The sequence below is a fragment of the Stylophora pistillata genome, chromosome 1 (genome assembly GCF_964205215.1).
Source record: "Stylophora pistillata chromosome 1, jaStyPist1.2, whole genome shotgun sequence".
Taxonomy (NCBI): domain Eukaryota; kingdom Metazoa; phylum Cnidaria; class Anthozoa; order Scleractinia; family Pocilloporidae; genus Stylophora; species Stylophora pistillata.
This window is the reverse complement of record NC_142519.1, coordinates 36,244,113-36,261,727: the sequence shown is the minus strand read 5'-3', so window position 1 is coordinate 36,261,727 and position 17,615 is coordinate 36,244,113. Positions and strand designations below refer to the sequence as shown.

Here is a 17,615-nt window from a genome sequence, read left to right as displayed (position 1 = left end):
CGTTATAGTTAACTTGCGTGAAGTGTGATTTGCGTGGAGTGTGACTTGCGTGGAGTGCTCATGTGCTCAGAGACATTTATAAGCACGGAGGATTTGTGTGTAAAGTTTTTGAGCTTTTCGAGATCTGCTTTAGAGTGATTGTGAAAGTTTATTGGCAACCAGCTGGTTAAATATGTTTTATCGGTCCTCACACTGAAAGAATTGTGATGCATTCAACAACAGTGGTGCCCAAACTTAATTAGTGATTCGCGTACCTCCATGAGTAGAAATCCGTTGTTGTCATTTTTCAATACATGCATGGGCTGAAAGCGCATCAATAAGAGCCAAACAATGCAGATATTGGGTGGCAACTCATTTTCTTTGTCAAATTTTATGCTTGCCACTACTCTTTGACATTTTATTGGCCGACGATGTTATAATTGCATAACGTTATTCTCCTAGGTCCCTCGCGCAAAAATAGAAAACAAGAGAAAGCAGTTCTAAAAGGCGATTCGATGAATCTGGCAACGGTGTGAGCGCGTGCGTTGGTGCTAGGATCATAGTCAACTGATGCACGCTTGCGTATGCTGCATTCTCTCCTCGTTTTACGCGCTACGTTAGAAAATGTTTCTTCATGGAATCCAGGCACGTAAGTCAAATGAAAGTGTGTGCACCGTAACTCGTTCTAAAACCCTAAGCAATTGCCAGTTAAAGAGAAGCGAGTCACTTTGTTTTACTCATTGCTGGTCAGTTGTTTCTTCATAAAGAGTACGTTTGTCGCGTCATAATACCTTACGTCATGTAAAGTTCAAAAGTGTTTTCTAAGTGCCTGGTATACTCAGTACGCGAAAAGAATAAGACTTTCATATGCTCTCAAGAATTTTGAGAAATGTCAGAGTGGTGATAAAATTTGAGGTAGCAATCATTTGTGCTTTGCTTTGACTTGTTTCGCTTTGTGGTCATTTTGAGACTGCAGCGACTGCGTAAGTCAGAACGAGATCTGACCGTGAGTTTTTCGCAAGCTTTTTTAAAATTGCTTTGCTACATAGCTATCTTTTCCTTTTCAAATCCACCACTTGCAAGCCCTGAAGCACATCGCAAAAAACTTGGTTTGTTTACAACCTGAATTTTTGTTATACTTTAATGAGCTCTTCATTGCATTTGATCGAGATTTTTAACAGTTTTGTTGCGTAGACTTTGATTGTTACTTTGTGAACAAACATATCTTAAAATTACCTTACAGTTTACAGTGCCAGCACCCTCCTAATTTAGGAAAAAATTGGCTCGAAGAATAATGTCAGAGAAATATGGATCTGAAGGACAGGACGGCAAAGCTGAAGAAAAATACTCCAAGGTAATTGTATATGAATAGTGGTAGTGGTTCAAGAAGGATCCATAGAAAACGACTTGCAGATGTTTATATTCAAACAAGAGAGTTGATAATCTCGTGATTCTAAGGAAAATTTGAAATATTTTTGGAAAACTATTTTTTGAGAGAGCCGTTGAAGCCGTATTTCGTTATTTAGTTCTTCTCATCCATGTTTAGTCTGCAGTTTCAAGCGAATCTTCCAACGAACTGAAGAGTAATTCTCAATCCGGTAAGAAAATGTTTTTTTTGTTTTTAAAATTAGTTTTATACCTGGGAATTTAATAAGTATCACCGAGAACGCAAGGGACTGAAAATGTTCTTTTCCACTGTCAATTGGAGGACAAAGCGTTAGGTCCTACGACTTTGATGTAAATTCAGCAATTTTAGTAGCCATAGTAACAGCCTTAGACGTATAAAGAATTCCAAAGCTAAAATAAGAATGGATAGGCACAAGTTGGGAAAAATAAAGCATGAAATACATCGCATTCACGTGAACTTTAAAAGATTTCGCTCACCTTTTTTCGTAAGTCTTTAGAGCGCTCGAAAGTTGTCCTTTTAACTTTGGGTTAATTTAGCTGACAAAGAATGAAAATACGGATATAAAATAAACTGAAATTTCATGACATAACTCAATAGCACGCCTTGAGTATCACGTCTCATTTGTTAAATATTTGGCGAGACCTTATTAGTGTTCCGCCTTACGTTTTTGTTCTTACAACTGAAGACTAACCCTCTAAGCGATATGCTTTTCTTTTTTCTTATATCTTATTAACAGAGAACTTCACAGCAGATGAAACTGATTCAGTGGGAGTGGACCCTAAAGAGAATGAGGAAGTCTGTCACATCTTAAGGTCTGTCCAAGCATTGTGGGTAAAGTGTGAGGTGTATTGTATTCTGCTGTTATGTGAGCGTCTCAATGGGGTTAACGATTGGCCGTAAAAAGGTAAAAGAAATCAGCCGTTAGGCGTAAAACTTGACGAATTTTACCCCATAGTCGTAAAAAAAAAACATAACAGAAAAAATGTGTTTTTAGTAACCGCCACAGAAAGAAATTAACCGTCAGCCGAAGAAGCCATCACCCGATTGAGACCTTCTAACGTGGCTTGTACAGCCAATCTTTGAACAAATAAAACGCGATAATGACCGGGTGTTTTTAGATTCTCCCCAAGATCACCGACACCGGGAATAATTCACAAATAGGTAATTAGAGGTGTTAACTAAATTATGCGCCGGGGCGTGTAGTTGTCACGGCTTATAGATATCACCCTCTGCCTTGTTTTGGTGAGAAAACGGGGTTGTCTTTAGACTGGCTTACGCTGGATCTTAGAATATGCCTGTAAAACGTTTGTATCGATTAGAATAAATTTCTGAAGTTGTTTAAGACAGTGTTCCTCCTCCTTCATAATTCAGTTATATTCCCTAAGCGTATTTTCGGAGGCGGCGCTTCCTAGTATTTTTTCCCTCAGGTGCAGCAGATGATTAGAAAGAAGGTCTGTGGTTCCATTTCTCATGGGCGTTTCAGATTTTTCAAAATTATTTGTCATATTTCCTTATTTACCTTTTTCCATTATAGTGCATGTTTGGTATCCAAGTCATCATCCGCATTTCCTATTCGCCGAGTGTCATCTTTCACAGACCTTAGAGACGTCAAAGCAGAAATCAAGTCCGACCTAAAACAATGCAAAAGTGAAGGAAATATCTCAAGTATTGAGCTAGCTCCCTCACTTGATGGTTCGCAATGGCCTGAAGTCTTATTCAGCAACAATACTGGTCAGCAGCTTCACGCCAGTGAAAAGGAAATCGTAGAAATACAAACGACAAGTGAGGAAACGGTAAGTGGTTATTTATGGTACTGGTGTTAAGGATGCAGTTTGATCGAGCTTCATAAAACCAAAACCTCTGTCATCTCATGGGCAAACCGAAGGATCAGATCAGAATTTTCCTATGTGAGTAAGCCAGTCTCCTCCGTTGGCCGTGGGCTCATCTGTCTCCTCTCGCCAGTACCTACTTGCATACGAATTTGCTCCAGACACGAGAAAGAAAAGAAATAACTGACAGTTACAGAATGATTGGCCTATTTCATTTCAGGTTACACGATGCGAGCCGACGTTAATCACTGAACCTGAAGCAGACGAGGAAGAAGGTAAATCATAGGAGTGAACAGACAGATTATTACGTCTTAACGAGAAGTATTCTTTAGAAACCACATAGATTCTTTACCTAATATTAAAAAGAGTACAAGAAAGTTTACTTCTTACCGCGTTTTGAGACTCCAAATCATGATAGTAACCTCAGAATATTCCTCGAGTGTCTTTGAATATACCAAAATTTCTAGTGTTTTTAAATATTAAAATATGGACGCTACCATTTTAAAAACAGTGCTGTAACTTGGTGGTACGCCTAAAACCACAACACGAAATTCCATCGTAATAGTTAATATATATATATTTAACAATTATTCCACTCGCACTTTTTGGATATAAGATGATACATAGCCAACGAGGCCTCGTTGGCTATAATCATCTCATATCCAAAAAGCGCGAGTGGAATAATTGTTTTACTAAAAAAAAAACGCCCCCAAGATATTAGACAAATCTTCTCGACCTTATTTTGTAAGACGAAACCGAATGTTACAATGTACAGATATTACACTATGGTATATTGGCTCATATATCATAATGGCTAAGCCAATAAACAGTCTTGAATTGCATTATCCAATGGTCCAGTTTTTAATATATACTTAATTATTCGCCGAAGGCGAGATGAATATCGTGGAATAATCCCCGAGAAGAAGTCGAGGGGATTGTTCGACAATATTCACCGAACCTGAGGCGAATAATTGTTTTAGTATAATTTCAGAGCTGAACAACAGAGAAATTTCTAAAATCATAACATTTTAGTAACATTTATTAACATTTTATTTTAACATTTTATATAAACCGCGTGGAGCGGTTTATATTGCGTCATATAAGGAACCGCTCGACCAATCACATTGCTGAAAACTCTTTGCTCAGCTCTGAAAATATACTAAATAGTGAGCTTTCTCTTTAAATTAACGGATTGACGTTTATTTAGAACTCGATCAAGTACCTTAAAATCACTCTAAAATTGTTTTAAAGGCTGTTGTTGCCTTAAAGGTGGGAATTACCAATGGCAAATTGTTTATCTTTTATGTGCAAGGCGTTAGTAAAGCGGAATTATTTAAGGTTGCGTTAGTTCCTCGTAATTGATTGGCTTATTTTTGTTCAGATGACGTGTGTACGCCATATGCACGCGCGACTGAACCACCGCTGAAGCCAGTTACTTTCTGTTTAAGAAGCAGAATCAGCATCTATAAAGATATTAAGTATTTCTATCATAAGCTCAACAGTAAGCATTTATTATCAAACGATTTTACTTTTGTCCGATTTACTCGAAAGGATAATTGAGATTGCAATAAATGGCTTGAACCCGGGCGTAACATGTGAAAATGTTGTGTGATCGTCCGGGTGAGTGTAGTCCTGAGAGGGACTGTTCTCGGTACTGAGTAGGAATTGACGTTTCGACAACCTGAGCGGAACGCATCATCAGAGTCAAATGAATAATTGTTGTCAGTAGAATGTTCTTTGTCCAGTTCGTGTAAAATGTGATCGTCCTGTTCTGTTCGTTTGTAATGTTAATGTCGTGAATGAGTCGTTTGTGTGGAGTCGGTAGTAGTTGACACCTGCTGATAGGAGTCTGTTCTAAGTTAGTACTAACTTAATCGCCTCCCGGTTAGCTCAATTGGTTAGAGCGCCGGATTGTGTTGTGCGGGAGGTCGAGGGTTCGAGCCCCGGCCGGACCAATACTCATGGTCTTAAAATAAGTGAGGAGAATTTGCTACCTTTCTATAATCAAAAAATGGATAGATATTCTAGACTTCTCGGATAAGGACGAATAAACCGTAGGCCCCGTCTCCTGCAGGGTTAGGGGTAGGAGACGTTAATTTCCCACGCGCGAGATTACTGTGTAGTGGATGTCCTCTCCTGGGGTGGGATGGGTGGGACTTGACCCTGAAAAGCCCCCATGGGGAGTGGTCAACTAACGCATGTATGTATGTATGTATGTATGTATGTATGTAACTTACACAGGTTGTCGAAACGTCAGTGACCACCACCAACAACAGTCCTTCTCAGGATTACACTCACCCAGACGATCACACTACACTTTCACATAATTGAGTTTCAAAATCTTTGGAGCGCTCCTTCAAACTTGTGGAAAATGCACAAAAAGGATTTTACTCCCATAAAAGAATGTAATTATATTTGACTGAAATTCAGTGAGGAATTATGGTGGATAAAACCCAACGTTCTACTCATAGTGCTCTTTAGTGTTCTTCCACATATCGTAGAATGATATCAATTCATGATTTTGCTCAAACCAGGTAATGAAATTAGAGTAGATGAAAATATTCAAGTCACACAAGGTGAAGTTTACCAAAGTATCGCCCTGGAGAGGTAACTTCTTGCAATTAGTATCTACGACGGTATAACGTGCGATAGAAAAGTGTTAGATCTATGATTCATTTCCCAGAGAAATGTTTGTTTTGACGATGAACTCCTTCATAACTGATGATGGTGTTAAAAGCTCGAGATTTCAGTCGTACGCCTGCGACTCCCAAATCGCATGAGGTAATATCTTGAATATAGACGCCAAAGTTTTCACAATGAGGACACCACGTCTCCCGGTATCAGGATAGGAGATGACCAAAAATAACTTCCGGCTTGGAAAGGAGATGACCAAAAATAACTCCCGGCTTGGAAAGGTGGTGACCAAAAATTTTTTTTTTTCTTGCGATCGTATTTTTCCCAGGAGCTCTGTCTTGGAGGAAGTAGAGCGTGTTGATGATGTTGAGGGCAGGTGAAAGGGAAGTAATACTCGACGAGAAAATATGCCCCCAAATAACGAAAGGCTAAAAAAGGCTGGAAATTGATTGTGAAGATGCTATAGAGGCAACCACTAAGATATTTAGGATGAAGTATATGTCTATATTAATCTAACATCTATTTTCAATTTGTTTATTTTGTTTTAATTTAAGACCACAGTTAACTGAGGAAAGTTCTTCGCTTAAAAAAGCAGGCGGAGGGGATAGTGGACAGTGTATCACTTATTTGCCTGAAAAAATTAAACAGATAGTTACTGATTCTCGCTTTTTTCACAGAGTAAGTGAAGACAGTAAGCAAAGACAGCGTTCGCTGAGTGATTCAACTGACCTTAACTCTCCGGGCGTCTTTACTGACGCGGAGCTCAGGAAAACACAAAGCTACACAGTATTTCCACACATCAATACAAACTCTACATGCCCAGATGACGAGCCTGCCTCAAGTCTTTACCGAACATCTTGCTTCAGAATCATGCCCCATCTATCAGAAGGCTCCTTTCACACTGAAGATTTTCCAACAATTTCCGTTTTGACTCGTTCGTCCCAGTTTGAAAATTACCCTCTCAATGCGGCTTGCGAAATCAGCAGCGAATCTGAAGATTCAGGAAGGGAGCTGGAGATAAACGAACAAAGAGTGCTTCATACGTGGCGAAGGCCAGCCCAGAGACCAAGATCCTATTCAGAACCTACTCTGGTTGAGGCCGGAGGACGGGTCCGAACTTGGAGCCTACCTAATATGGAGAAGTGTTCACGAGGCCAAGAAACCATGCACAAAGTTAAGTCAGCTCCATCGCGGCTTCAATTTCCCGAACAATCGTTGAAAAATTTGAGAGAAGAGAGCAGTTTATCTTCGTTGCGAGATACCTCTGAGCCAGTTAGGTCTCGTTCTTCGTCAGTGATGTCACTGGTGGATAACTACGACAGCGAAATTTGTGATCAACATTTTCCATCCCAAGAGCTTTCTGATGCTGAAGAAGTGACGGGTCACTGGATAAATCGTAATGGAAGACAATCTATATCCAAACAGCCGTCATTTTTTATGGTCAAAGAGGTCGACGAGGAAAACGACGCTAACGTGAGGGTAAACGCTTTAAATATTAGAATTTTACTAAGCTCTTCGCAACGATATTAACCCAGAAATAACTAGACTGCGAGAAGTTCCTTATTTTCGGCGAAGTCCGTCATGCGAGTAAAAAAAAAAGTCAATGAAGACACTACCATAGCTCCTCGCGGCGCGCTAACATCAATTTGTTTACACCTTTCTTACTTTCAACTCTCGCGACGAACTTCGCTGAAGAGGGAGGGCTGCTTGTAGTTTAAGAAATAACCAATGCTTATGTCGATATGTCAAACACGAGGCGAAATGGGAATAAAACAAATGTAGCTCCCGTTGTATCCGAGCCTACTGATTACCTTTAGTATGTTCCAGCCACAGATCTAACGGGAACTTGTTAGTGACTGCAACTATTATGATACAAGGTTCGTATAAACAATAAGTGCCTGCTATACTGGTGGAATCGCAATAAAAGTACCCTGTGTGAGGACAGGGGAGCAAAAAATATGGCAATCTTTTAAAATTGTTCTTAAAAGAGAAATAAAAAAATTATTGTTCGCGGGCGCGTGGCAAAGAAAATAGCTTTCTAATTGTCTTTCGCATTCTTTAGAAGCAGTGTTGCTTCACTCATAGGTGCACAGAAATCAGGAAAAAGTAATTTTCGAGATTAGAGATGTTGGGTTTAAAGTATGACTTCATAGGGAAATATCGCACATTGGAAATTTTTTTGAGAAGATAGACGGAATTTTTTAAAATCAATCGACCAGTGGAAGGTTTAGTTAGTTTCTTGTACATGTTTTGTTTATTTATTCAAATTCCATTTATGGCCAAGCTGGAAAAAGAAAAAAATGTGTTTAAGATAGTTAAAAAAAAAATGTTCTGTCAAACCTTGTTACTTAAGGCAAAACTTTAAACCCCTAATAGAAGTTGTATTCGATTATACTTTTGCAGGATCATGAGACTCCTTCAGCAGTTTCTCTTGTGAACGAAGTTGCTGAGCAGGTCCTAAGTTCTCATGAAATGGTGAGAAGTAAATAGATGAGAAGTAAATAGATGAGAATAAAACCACTAAATGTCCGAAATGGCTCGATTGTAAAGAATTAGACCACCTAATTTAAGTGAAGAAGGTAAATAGTGATAAGCTCGCCTTTGATGGGTGCCTTCGTGAGGTCTCAGTTTCAACCTTCGCTGGGTCATCATCTCGTGTGAAACAGTGAGAGGAAAGCGATTCCATGAATGTGACACCTTGGAAGCAAATGAATTATGAAATGATATTCAGTGTTGTTATATTGTACAGAGCGTTTCATCAGATAGCGGAAATGATGATGTGTCAACAGTGGAGGCTGCTTTCAGGTTGTGGAAGACTAAGGAGACTGGTCGTAGAACAACAATTGCCTCAGACTCCCCTTTGACCGACAGTTCCAAGTATGCATCAGAAATAGAGCAACAAGCGTTTCGCAGGATCAAGAAATGGAAGAACAGCTTCGCCCTAAAATTAAACAATGTTCTTGGAGAGCGATTCCGGGAGATGGTTGCTAATAAGGAAGAGGAATTAACACGAAAGAAGAAGCCAAAAGTGTTAAACGTTCCGATGAATTTGTCTGATAAGGAAATGGGACAACTGAGAAACAAAATGCTTATGGAATTAAAGCAAAAATCAATTGGGGGTGGCAGTCATGAAGCATTGGTAAGCAATGAAGTCCCCCCTCCACCCAAGCTACCGATTCCAAGAGTTAAATTTCCAAGAAAAGCTTCAAGTGATCAGAACCCTGCAGATTTAAGGGCTCAAATGATGAAGGAATTATCACGTCGTGTTTCGTCTGTTTTGGACGACGAGGAGGCCGCCCACTGCTGTAAACCATCATCTTTAGTGCCTGTCTCGACAAAAACCTCGCCCCAAGCCAAACATCAAAACGTTGTCTACGCGCCTCAAGAAACTGGTTTTAAATTATTGGATCCTGATAGTGTACATGACTTGTTAAACTGGCACGAGGCCGAAAGAAAGCGCTTGAAAGCTGAACTGGAGGGGTTACCACAAGCTGACTCGGGAGGACGACAGGTGAGGTATACCTATTGCGATGCGTGCTTTGACTGGTCCGTAGCGAGAAGAGCAGGTCAGCATTAATAACAGCAGGTATTTCCTGTAAGCCTGAAATGAAGGAAAGGACCATTTACAGCGTTGGCAGCAATATCGCTAAAATTTGCTTGATAATTTAAAAAATAATCATTGCAGTGATTCTGATGATGACTTCCGTTGATTTTGTCAACAATTCAATGAAGGACCATTGTCATCTGTACTCACATGCTGAACTGTTAAGTCAGCATTGAGGTCACTCGGACTGCAGCTTAAAGAATTTTAGAATAAGGAATACCCCACAATACACATTTTCTCCCAAGGTCAACAATTTTTGCACAGTTCGTTTAAATAAAAAGTGCTAAGTGCTATATTTATATAGCGCTTAGCACTGAAAAGTATAGGCGCTATATAAATGTTTATTATTATTATTTTTTTAACATTATTATTAAATAAAATTGCAAAGGATATGTTTCTCCACAGACAGGTTACAAGAACATGAAAGTAATTTCATAGGCGGTCATTTCCATGTCCATGATATCAAAATTATCCAATCCCTCTCTCTTAAGAAACGTTATTGTGACCTGTGAAAGATAATTTTTGATAATGATTAATCCTGCAATGGTTCCGTCCTAGAAACTACATAGTTAACCGCTTTGACCAAGTAGAGTAGAGATGTTTTGATTCTTTTTTTGAGATACAATGAAATATATGAAGTTCATATATTTTGTACTGCGGTATTAGATATCAACTTAACGGCCTGCTCCCAGTTGGCTTGTTAGCTCAATTGGTAGAGCGCTGCACTAGTATCGCAGAGGTCAGTGGTTCGAATCTCGTACAGGCCTGATTTTTTTCAGGTCTGATTTTCGCTATTGCTTAAAAAGCGCTATCTACTGCGAGGATCGTGCATCATATGATTCTTTTTTTTATCATCTACAGGTGGTCATTGATAGAGACGATGCAAATAAAGTTCTTCATTCGATGTTCAAAATAATGGAAGACATATTTATGGGGACGATAAAGCGTTTCATGGGGTCAGAAACTACCACTACCTCATCGGACAATCGAGGCGAAGCCAATATATCTCACACGACAGGAATTAAAGAGCGAGCTCCAAGTATCATTTTAGGTCTGGCATGTCAAGCTAACAAAATGCAAAGTCACACTCAGTGATGTTTGAAAGCTTTTTAGAGCACCATATCATTTAGTTCAAAAGATTAACAATGCAGCCCTGAAAGCCAGACCCACCTAGGACAATGAAGCCAAATACTATTAAAGGGCTTTTCTTTTAATATGTTGATTCAAATCCTGCACCCTCCTTCCCGCTTTAACTCAAGGTTTAGTACACTTTTACAAACCTTTTTTTTTTGACAGGCCAGGTTTTCTTGTGTCATAATATTTGCCCTGGGAAAGTTAACTCAAAGCCTTGACTTCGTGTACTCGATCCAAGTCTCCTGACTTGTCCTCATACATATAAACGTGCTTTATTGCATCTTTATGCAAATCTGAGGAGGAGAAAAACGTAGCATTGCTAGACTGTCGAGGGTGTACATCTTTAAATGGTGGGAACAGAATTGAGACGTTAAGGTGCAGATTCGTGCTTGTAAAGGAGTTCTTTTCTATACTCTTCAGAGACTAAAAGGAATGAAGAGCCTGAGGAGGCCGATGACACTGAATCTGATGCTGATGTGGAAAACACGAAAGTTAGTATCACTGTTTTTGCCATTTCCCATTTTTTCCTTGAGGATTAAAGAAAAATGTTATCGCAGAACCAACCAAGATGGATGTTAAGATGCCAAGCAGCCGATGAGAACTCAACGTAGATAAAAGGAATGATCGCGCAGGCAAGTAATTTTGGAAGGTGGGGCGAGTTTTACAATCCAATTGCAGAACACAGTATGCAAAACCCAGATTATTTTAGACTGCAGTTGACACTTCTTCGAACTATTCCAAACAAAACAATTGAGTTGATTTATTTTTTATCAAGACAACTACTCAATTTTATTTTTTAGCTAATTGAAGGACGTGCGCATACCTCTGGTGAAAAAATTTTGTCCTCGAGTGGAAGTATCAAGAGTCTGTCAAGTGAATCAAGTGCTGAGCTCCTTTCCTCAGAATCCTCGCTGACAGGAATAAGTTTCTCTTCTTTCAGTGATGCTGTTGGTGTATGTGAAGAATCAAATACTAACGCATCAGGGAGGGATAATGTCACTGAAGTTTCAGCTAAAAGTAGTTTAGCAAGTTTGTCGTCGAGTCAGGAAGACGACCAAGAAAGTAATCAAGATCGCGATTCGGCGGCTGATGGTCTGACAACATATGGAAAAGGTGATGGATCAGGTAAAAATGAAATTGTTAGAATCGAAAGCATTGAGCTTCTACTCGAACACAGGCAAGACGACGCAACTGAGGACATAACTGCAAGGCCAGAGGAAGTGCTATGCGAGAAATTTCCACATTTACACTTGTCCAGAGAAACAAATGAACCCAAAGAACTCACCGAGCAGACTAGTTACCCCAGAGCTTTTGAAAGCAGCTATCAGGATCAGATCCGGGGATTTGAGAAAACTCTTGAAAATACGACAGCTGTTAAGGATATGTTGCAGCAAGAGCTGGATACTTTAGAAAACGAGCTAAACGTTGTCAAAGAGAGGGAAAGAGGTGAACTATTTGCAACGTCAAACCCATCTGAAGAAAAAAGTCTGCTATGTACCTTTCAGACTGAATCTACTAACACAACAGATGAGCCACGTTACCTGAAGGAACAGAATAGGAACTCTGACGAAAATGACTATCCAAAGAAGATTCAAGAGCTACAAGAAACACTTCACAGGAAAACGGTCCACGGGGAAATGTTACAGCAAGAGATGATGCGTTTAAAAAACGATCTGAAGAGTGTTAGGAGCAGCTATAATTACTGGTTCAATCAATGCGCTAAGAATGAAGAGAAAATTCAGGAATTAGTTACCAGTACTCAAGACGTAACCGCCCTCAACTTTGAATTGCGCCAGGAAGTTGACCAGAAAAGTAAAGTTATAAACGAAAAAGAAGAAGAAATAAAGAGACTTATCAAAAGTAAGACTGAAGCGGAGATAATACAGCAAGAGGTAGAGGAGAAACTTTCAAAAGCTAATAAAGAGACAGAACTTTTGAAACTAATGCTGGCCCAACTGAATGAAGAAAAAAGGTCAACCACTTTCCAAATTGATGACAAGGTGCTCGTAAAATCTTTGATGTCTAGCACTACAAACGGTAACTTAACAACGACTTACACAGAAAAAACACGATATCCTGATTCTAATGACGGAGAGTTCTTACCATCGAAAGTTGAATATTCAACGCTTCACCAAGGATTCACGAGCTCAATCAGCAGAGATAAGAAGCAAAAAATCGGGGTTGATAGAGAAGAAATTGCAACTAGTGTCAGGAAAGCAAAAAGTGCACTTTCCGCAGAAGATGGAAACGAGTGGACCCAATCGCTTAGGTTGCCAATCAGAGCCTCTCTAGAACCAGACTGTCCCTTGACTAAAGACCCAGAGAAAACTAAGAAAGCTGTAAGAGAATGGCTCAATAATATAATACGGGAAGCGGAGAACAAACTGACCAGTGAGCAAACAGTCAGTAGTTTGAAAAACGCCGACGACAATGAAAAAACAAGACATTTTGAAGGCGGGAAAAAAGGAGCAAGTTTCTCGCTGAGAGAGGCAATAGCTTCATTTCGAGAACTTCCGAAGCAACGCCACAAAACCCCTTGCTCTTGCCCGAGGAAACAAAAAATGAGGAGGCTTGACAGGCAGGAGCCATTTAGAGCAGCAAAACCTGCAACAAAAGAGTTTTTTGTTTCCAAGCGAAACTTGGCAGTTGAAAAACTTGCCATACAACAGGATGAGGTAACCCCGGTTGGGAAAGACTCAAACCTGGCGTCTCATAGTTCATTTGATTCCTGTGTTGAACCATTTGATTTCCCCTTGTTTCCCTGTAACGACATCGTGGACATCTCAACCGCCGACCTCATGAACTCTGTTGAGCCATTTAGTGAAGTTTTTCTTCCGTGGTTAGACTATAGAGACAGTGAAAACCGGCCAAATATGGAGGATTTACGGCTAAAAATTTTGAGGAAAGGTCAACATTCTACAAACAAAGTCAGTCTCAACGAATTTCACTCACCGAGCCATGCAAAGAAACCGAAGTCCAAGGAATTGAAAGTAGAACAGCCCAGAGGTAAGCCATGTTAGAATCTTGTTACACTGATGAATTACACTTTGTAATACCACGATCAAGCCTTACTTTTTCTTGAGTATGAAATTTCAGGGGGAAGCCATATTCTAAGGGAAAAACACAATATTTCACTCGCTTCAACATCGTTGAAAATTACCTTAAAATAGAAAGAAATCCTAAATTCATTTGCATGCCAGCTATTTCATCGCTACAAAAGCGATAACAATGAACCAAAAAGAATAAGGGTGTGATTCAACGTTGTGAAGAAGACTAGGACGGATTCTTGTAAACTATTTTTAGCAAGAGTGTTACAATGTGGATCGCAAGGTCCAGTTGGGGATTATCTAAAGGTCATCATGCTGTGCTCTTGGCTCAAACGCGTTTCTCTCTCTCAACATTACCTCTGCTCACACCGGAATATAAATAGATACCAGTAAATTTTTAAGAATATCTCTCACCCAATAGTAGTAGTAATCTTTCATTGCGATGAAAACTGCGATTTTCTGACTTACTTCATATGAATTTGATAGATAAATAATGAGATAATGAATATGGTGTATCTTTAAACCCACTTTCCACAGATGATGAAATGGACCTGGCACCCGGTAATCAAAAAGAAAGTTGTTCCAAAGGAGCTCGAAAGGAGCGGTATACCCAGCAACGCATCGCCCACAAACCTTTCGTTACAACGCAGGAAACAGATGAATCAACACTGAAACAGAAAAGGCTCAATTCTACCAGATACAAGCCTTTAGATTTTGAGGTAAAAGATACTCGAAAACAATTTAAAAAGGTAAATCCTGATTCACCTTACACACTACAGGGCTCATTTGGTGCTGTTAGTCGTGCTGACACATTTTCGGTGGATGAAACAGAATTAAACGACTCACTTGGGTTTTTGACGGATCTCTGCGAAGTTACACCACTTGCAGATGAATTTAATACGGTTGAGAAAGATGTCGAACGTTTGCTAGATAACTTGGATGCCAAAACGAGAAGCCTTGTTGACCTAAAAAGGGAACATTCAAGTGCACTGGAAAACGTTTTAAAGCTTAAACTGGTGGATTCTGAGTCTACAGAGAGTAAAGTTTCACTTTGCAATAACAATGGTCTTATCGACTCTATAAGTGTAGAGATTAAGCTTAACAAGGAGAAGTTTATGGACGAAATCGAAAAAGGAAATAGTTTGCACGTGCCTCAAATTCGTGAAAAAGAAAAAGCGTCGGACTCCGTTTCAAATCCAGCGGTTGAAAAAGGTGTAAGTGTGACTAAAAAGCAAAAATTTGTACCAGAACAACACACTCAAGTCAAGCTTACTCAACGTACATACCAGCAGGACGATAAAACTGACAAGGAAAATATCGAGGGAAAGAATAACTACGGATCAGAATTTACTAAGAAAAAAAGGATCGCCACAGACCAATGGATTAGTAACATTGTTAAAGGCATCGGCGCTGTAGCAAAAATAAATATGCCAAGAACAAATGGCCCAAAGGAGAGCGAAAATGTAACAAGGAAAAAGGTCGGGCAAGTTCAAGAAATGGATTCGAAAGATTTTTTCCCAGGCTGGTACCTTCCTGAATCTGTTGAGTTTTTATCTTCTCTGAACAAAAGGGTCATTGACAATGGCAAAACATGCAGGGATGGTTCTCATATCGCTCCAAACTACTGTGAAAGAAGAGGAATTGTTCAGTCAGGGAGCGACAGCACAGGAACCAAAAAGCCCATCAAAACAATTCCTTTCGGTCATAAAAGGCAGCAAAGAAAAGCCGAAAGAGATGTTAGACTTGCCTTATGGGACGAAAAGAACGCGCTTTTGCGAGAAAAAAACAGCGATCCAATCAAAACCAAGAAAATCGATGATAGCCTTTACGGAAATACGGGAGATGGCTTCAGAAAGGAGGAAGAATATAAGGTATTATTTATTTTCTTATACTTCCTTATCCTCCTATCTTACTCTTTACACAGCTTATTTAAGGGATGTATCAATGAGTAATCTGTTGTGCTAAAAAATTTTGAAAACGCGATCCGTGTTTGAAGGTCATACAAAATCACTAAGAATAACTCGTGGTTACCGCTCGTTTTTCAATAAATGTAAAACTAAGCGAAGTACCTAGCAATGAGATAGAGTATAATGTAATAACATGAATGGCAGTTCCTTGTCTTCTCTATTTTTCCGGTCTTGTTGCAGTTGAGCGAGAGAAGGAAATATCCGAAGAGAATCGCTAACTTCAGAGAGCAAAAAGAGACGTCATTAGGTGAGCCTCGCTTCCATTTCCTACTTTTTCTAGACAAAAATGAAAAAAGACACTGCTTTATAGATGCTTCAACGCTTTGGGTAAATCCAAACCAAAAGTACTGGAACAGGCAGTTAGAACTGAACAGAATAACCCAAGTTGTCGAGGATATCGCTGGTAAACTTTACGATTCTTTTTCTTTATGCATTTTATTTGTTAAGAAGGTGTCACAAGTTCTACAGACAAATTACAGAGCGTAGTAAAGCAGTACCCTTAGTATCACTTATTACTCTAGAAAGTTGATTGATTCTGAACACTGTGAGCTTGGGCAACCGAAACAGACAGAACTGCCCCTATGACTGTTTATCGTAATATATTGATAATACTTTCACAGAGGATGAAAAACAGTTGGATTCCTTCTTGGACATGTATAAATCGACTCAAGACGTGTTGCGTAAACAGGAAGAGCAGGCAATGGCCGTCAAGAAATGTAGGAACAAAGTGGACTGTATGACTGAAGAAATCGAAACGTTACAGAGAATTACTAAAGAGGATGCTACATCGAAACAAGTGAGTAGCAGGCTGGTGTGACCTAATGAGTCAACTGTTAAAGTCAATAGTTTTTCTGATTAATCAGACGCATGTCACTGACCTAAAAATACAAGAAAACTAAATCTCGCTGGGCTTTTTTCATGCCTGATTTTTCTTTGAGAAGAAAAACTATAACATTTGTCGGATCGACAGTAGCATCTGAACAGGCTCTTCAGCCGAAGACGGGACGAAAAGAAAAGCGGGAAGAAAAACAGCGACGAAGGGGAATGGGTAAGGAAGAGGGCGCTCCCCTTCCTTACCACTCCCTTACAAGCTGCTTCACTCGGAGTTAATTCCAACAGCCGTCAGGGGACTGTTCGCAAGCTCTATGGCCAATCAAATTTTTCATTAGCGTAGTACTCGGCAAACAGATTTTGCATGGATTTTAGAAAACTTTACCCACGTTCATGCTACCAAGACATCTTTTTAAAATTTTTATGATTACTTAACTTTATTGCTAAGGAAAATTTACGTGAAATGAGAAATCCGGCTTTTTCTGAAAAAGGGGCTACAGTGTAAACTCTGCCAACAAATCTGGAATATCTGTTTTAAATTACGATGCATAAAGCATTTGAATGTAAACTAGGACTTGGAAAAATCTTAAATTTCAACCAAAAACAAGCGACAAATTCATGATGTGAAACTTAGGTCACAAAACTCAACTCAACTGCAAAAGAGTGTCCACGTCAATCCCAATGTCAAGTGCGAGATCTCTAAGCGTGACTCGTTAATTGATCAGATCACGCGTGTCGCGTGGGAATAACCAAAACTACCTAGGAGGAGAGAAAGAGAAAACTGGCTTAAAATAAGTTCAAGATTGGATTTAATTTGTAGCTATGCTTAGTTGACAAAGCGAAGGTCAAGACGGCTGATTATGAGTTCTTTTCGTGGAGTTCGTCTCAAGAACAAGACTAAAATCCCGCTGTCCCGAACAACCAAAAAATAATTGAAAACGAAAAATCAACTTGCACCAGTACAGTAAAGTCAATATATATAATAATAAAAATAATAATAGTTAATCTTTATTGAGGATGCCAACATCACAAAAAAGTGGTTTACAGAGGGGTCCTCTAAAGGTAACTACATAAAATATAATTACTAAAAACTAAAAAGAAAAAACATATCGAAAAATATGAAGATAAAACTACATTAATTTGAAAATTAGCATGCGAAAAACGAAACTAATAAAAATAGTG

General features: G+C 39.3%; 1 protein-coding gene across 1 annotated transcript in view; it reads left to right on the top strand.

Annotated features, from left to right (window-relative positions):
- Positions 1 to 1,231: 1,231 nt before the first annotated feature.
- The window catches only part of LOC111336035 (uncharacterized), a 23,111-nt gene continuing 6,727 nt past the window's right edge, over positions 1,232 to 17,615 (top strand). The window contains exons 1-15 of the mRNA XM_088753996.1: positions 1,232 to 1,333; positions 1,526 to 1,577; positions 2,124 to 2,199; positions 2,922 to 3,180; positions 3,437 to 3,491; positions 5,751 to 5,823; positions 6,528 to 7,329; positions 8,254 to 8,325; positions 8,600 to 9,361; positions 10,316 to 10,505; positions 11,009 to 11,079; positions 11,389 to 13,594; positions 14,173 to 15,506; positions 15,783 to 15,849; positions 16,223 to 16,398. Coding sequence (XP_088610122.1) covers positions 1,274 to 1,333; positions 1,526 to 1,577; positions 2,124 to 2,199; positions 2,922 to 3,180; positions 3,437 to 3,491; positions 5,751 to 5,823; positions 6,528 to 7,329; positions 8,254 to 8,325; positions 8,600 to 9,361; positions 10,316 to 10,505; positions 11,009 to 11,079; positions 11,389 to 13,594; positions 14,173 to 15,506; positions 15,783 to 15,849; positions 16,223 to 16,398 — 6,255 coding nt within the window. The 5' untranslated portion in view covers positions 1,232 to 1,273. The remainder of the gene's footprint in view (positions 1,334 to 1,525; positions 1,578 to 2,123; positions 2,200 to 2,921; positions 3,181 to 3,436; positions 3,492 to 5,750; positions 5,824 to 6,527; positions 7,330 to 8,253; positions 8,326 to 8,599; positions 9,362 to 10,315; positions 10,506 to 11,008; positions 11,080 to 11,388; positions 13,595 to 14,172; positions 15,507 to 15,782; positions 15,850 to 16,222; positions 16,399 to 17,615) is intronic.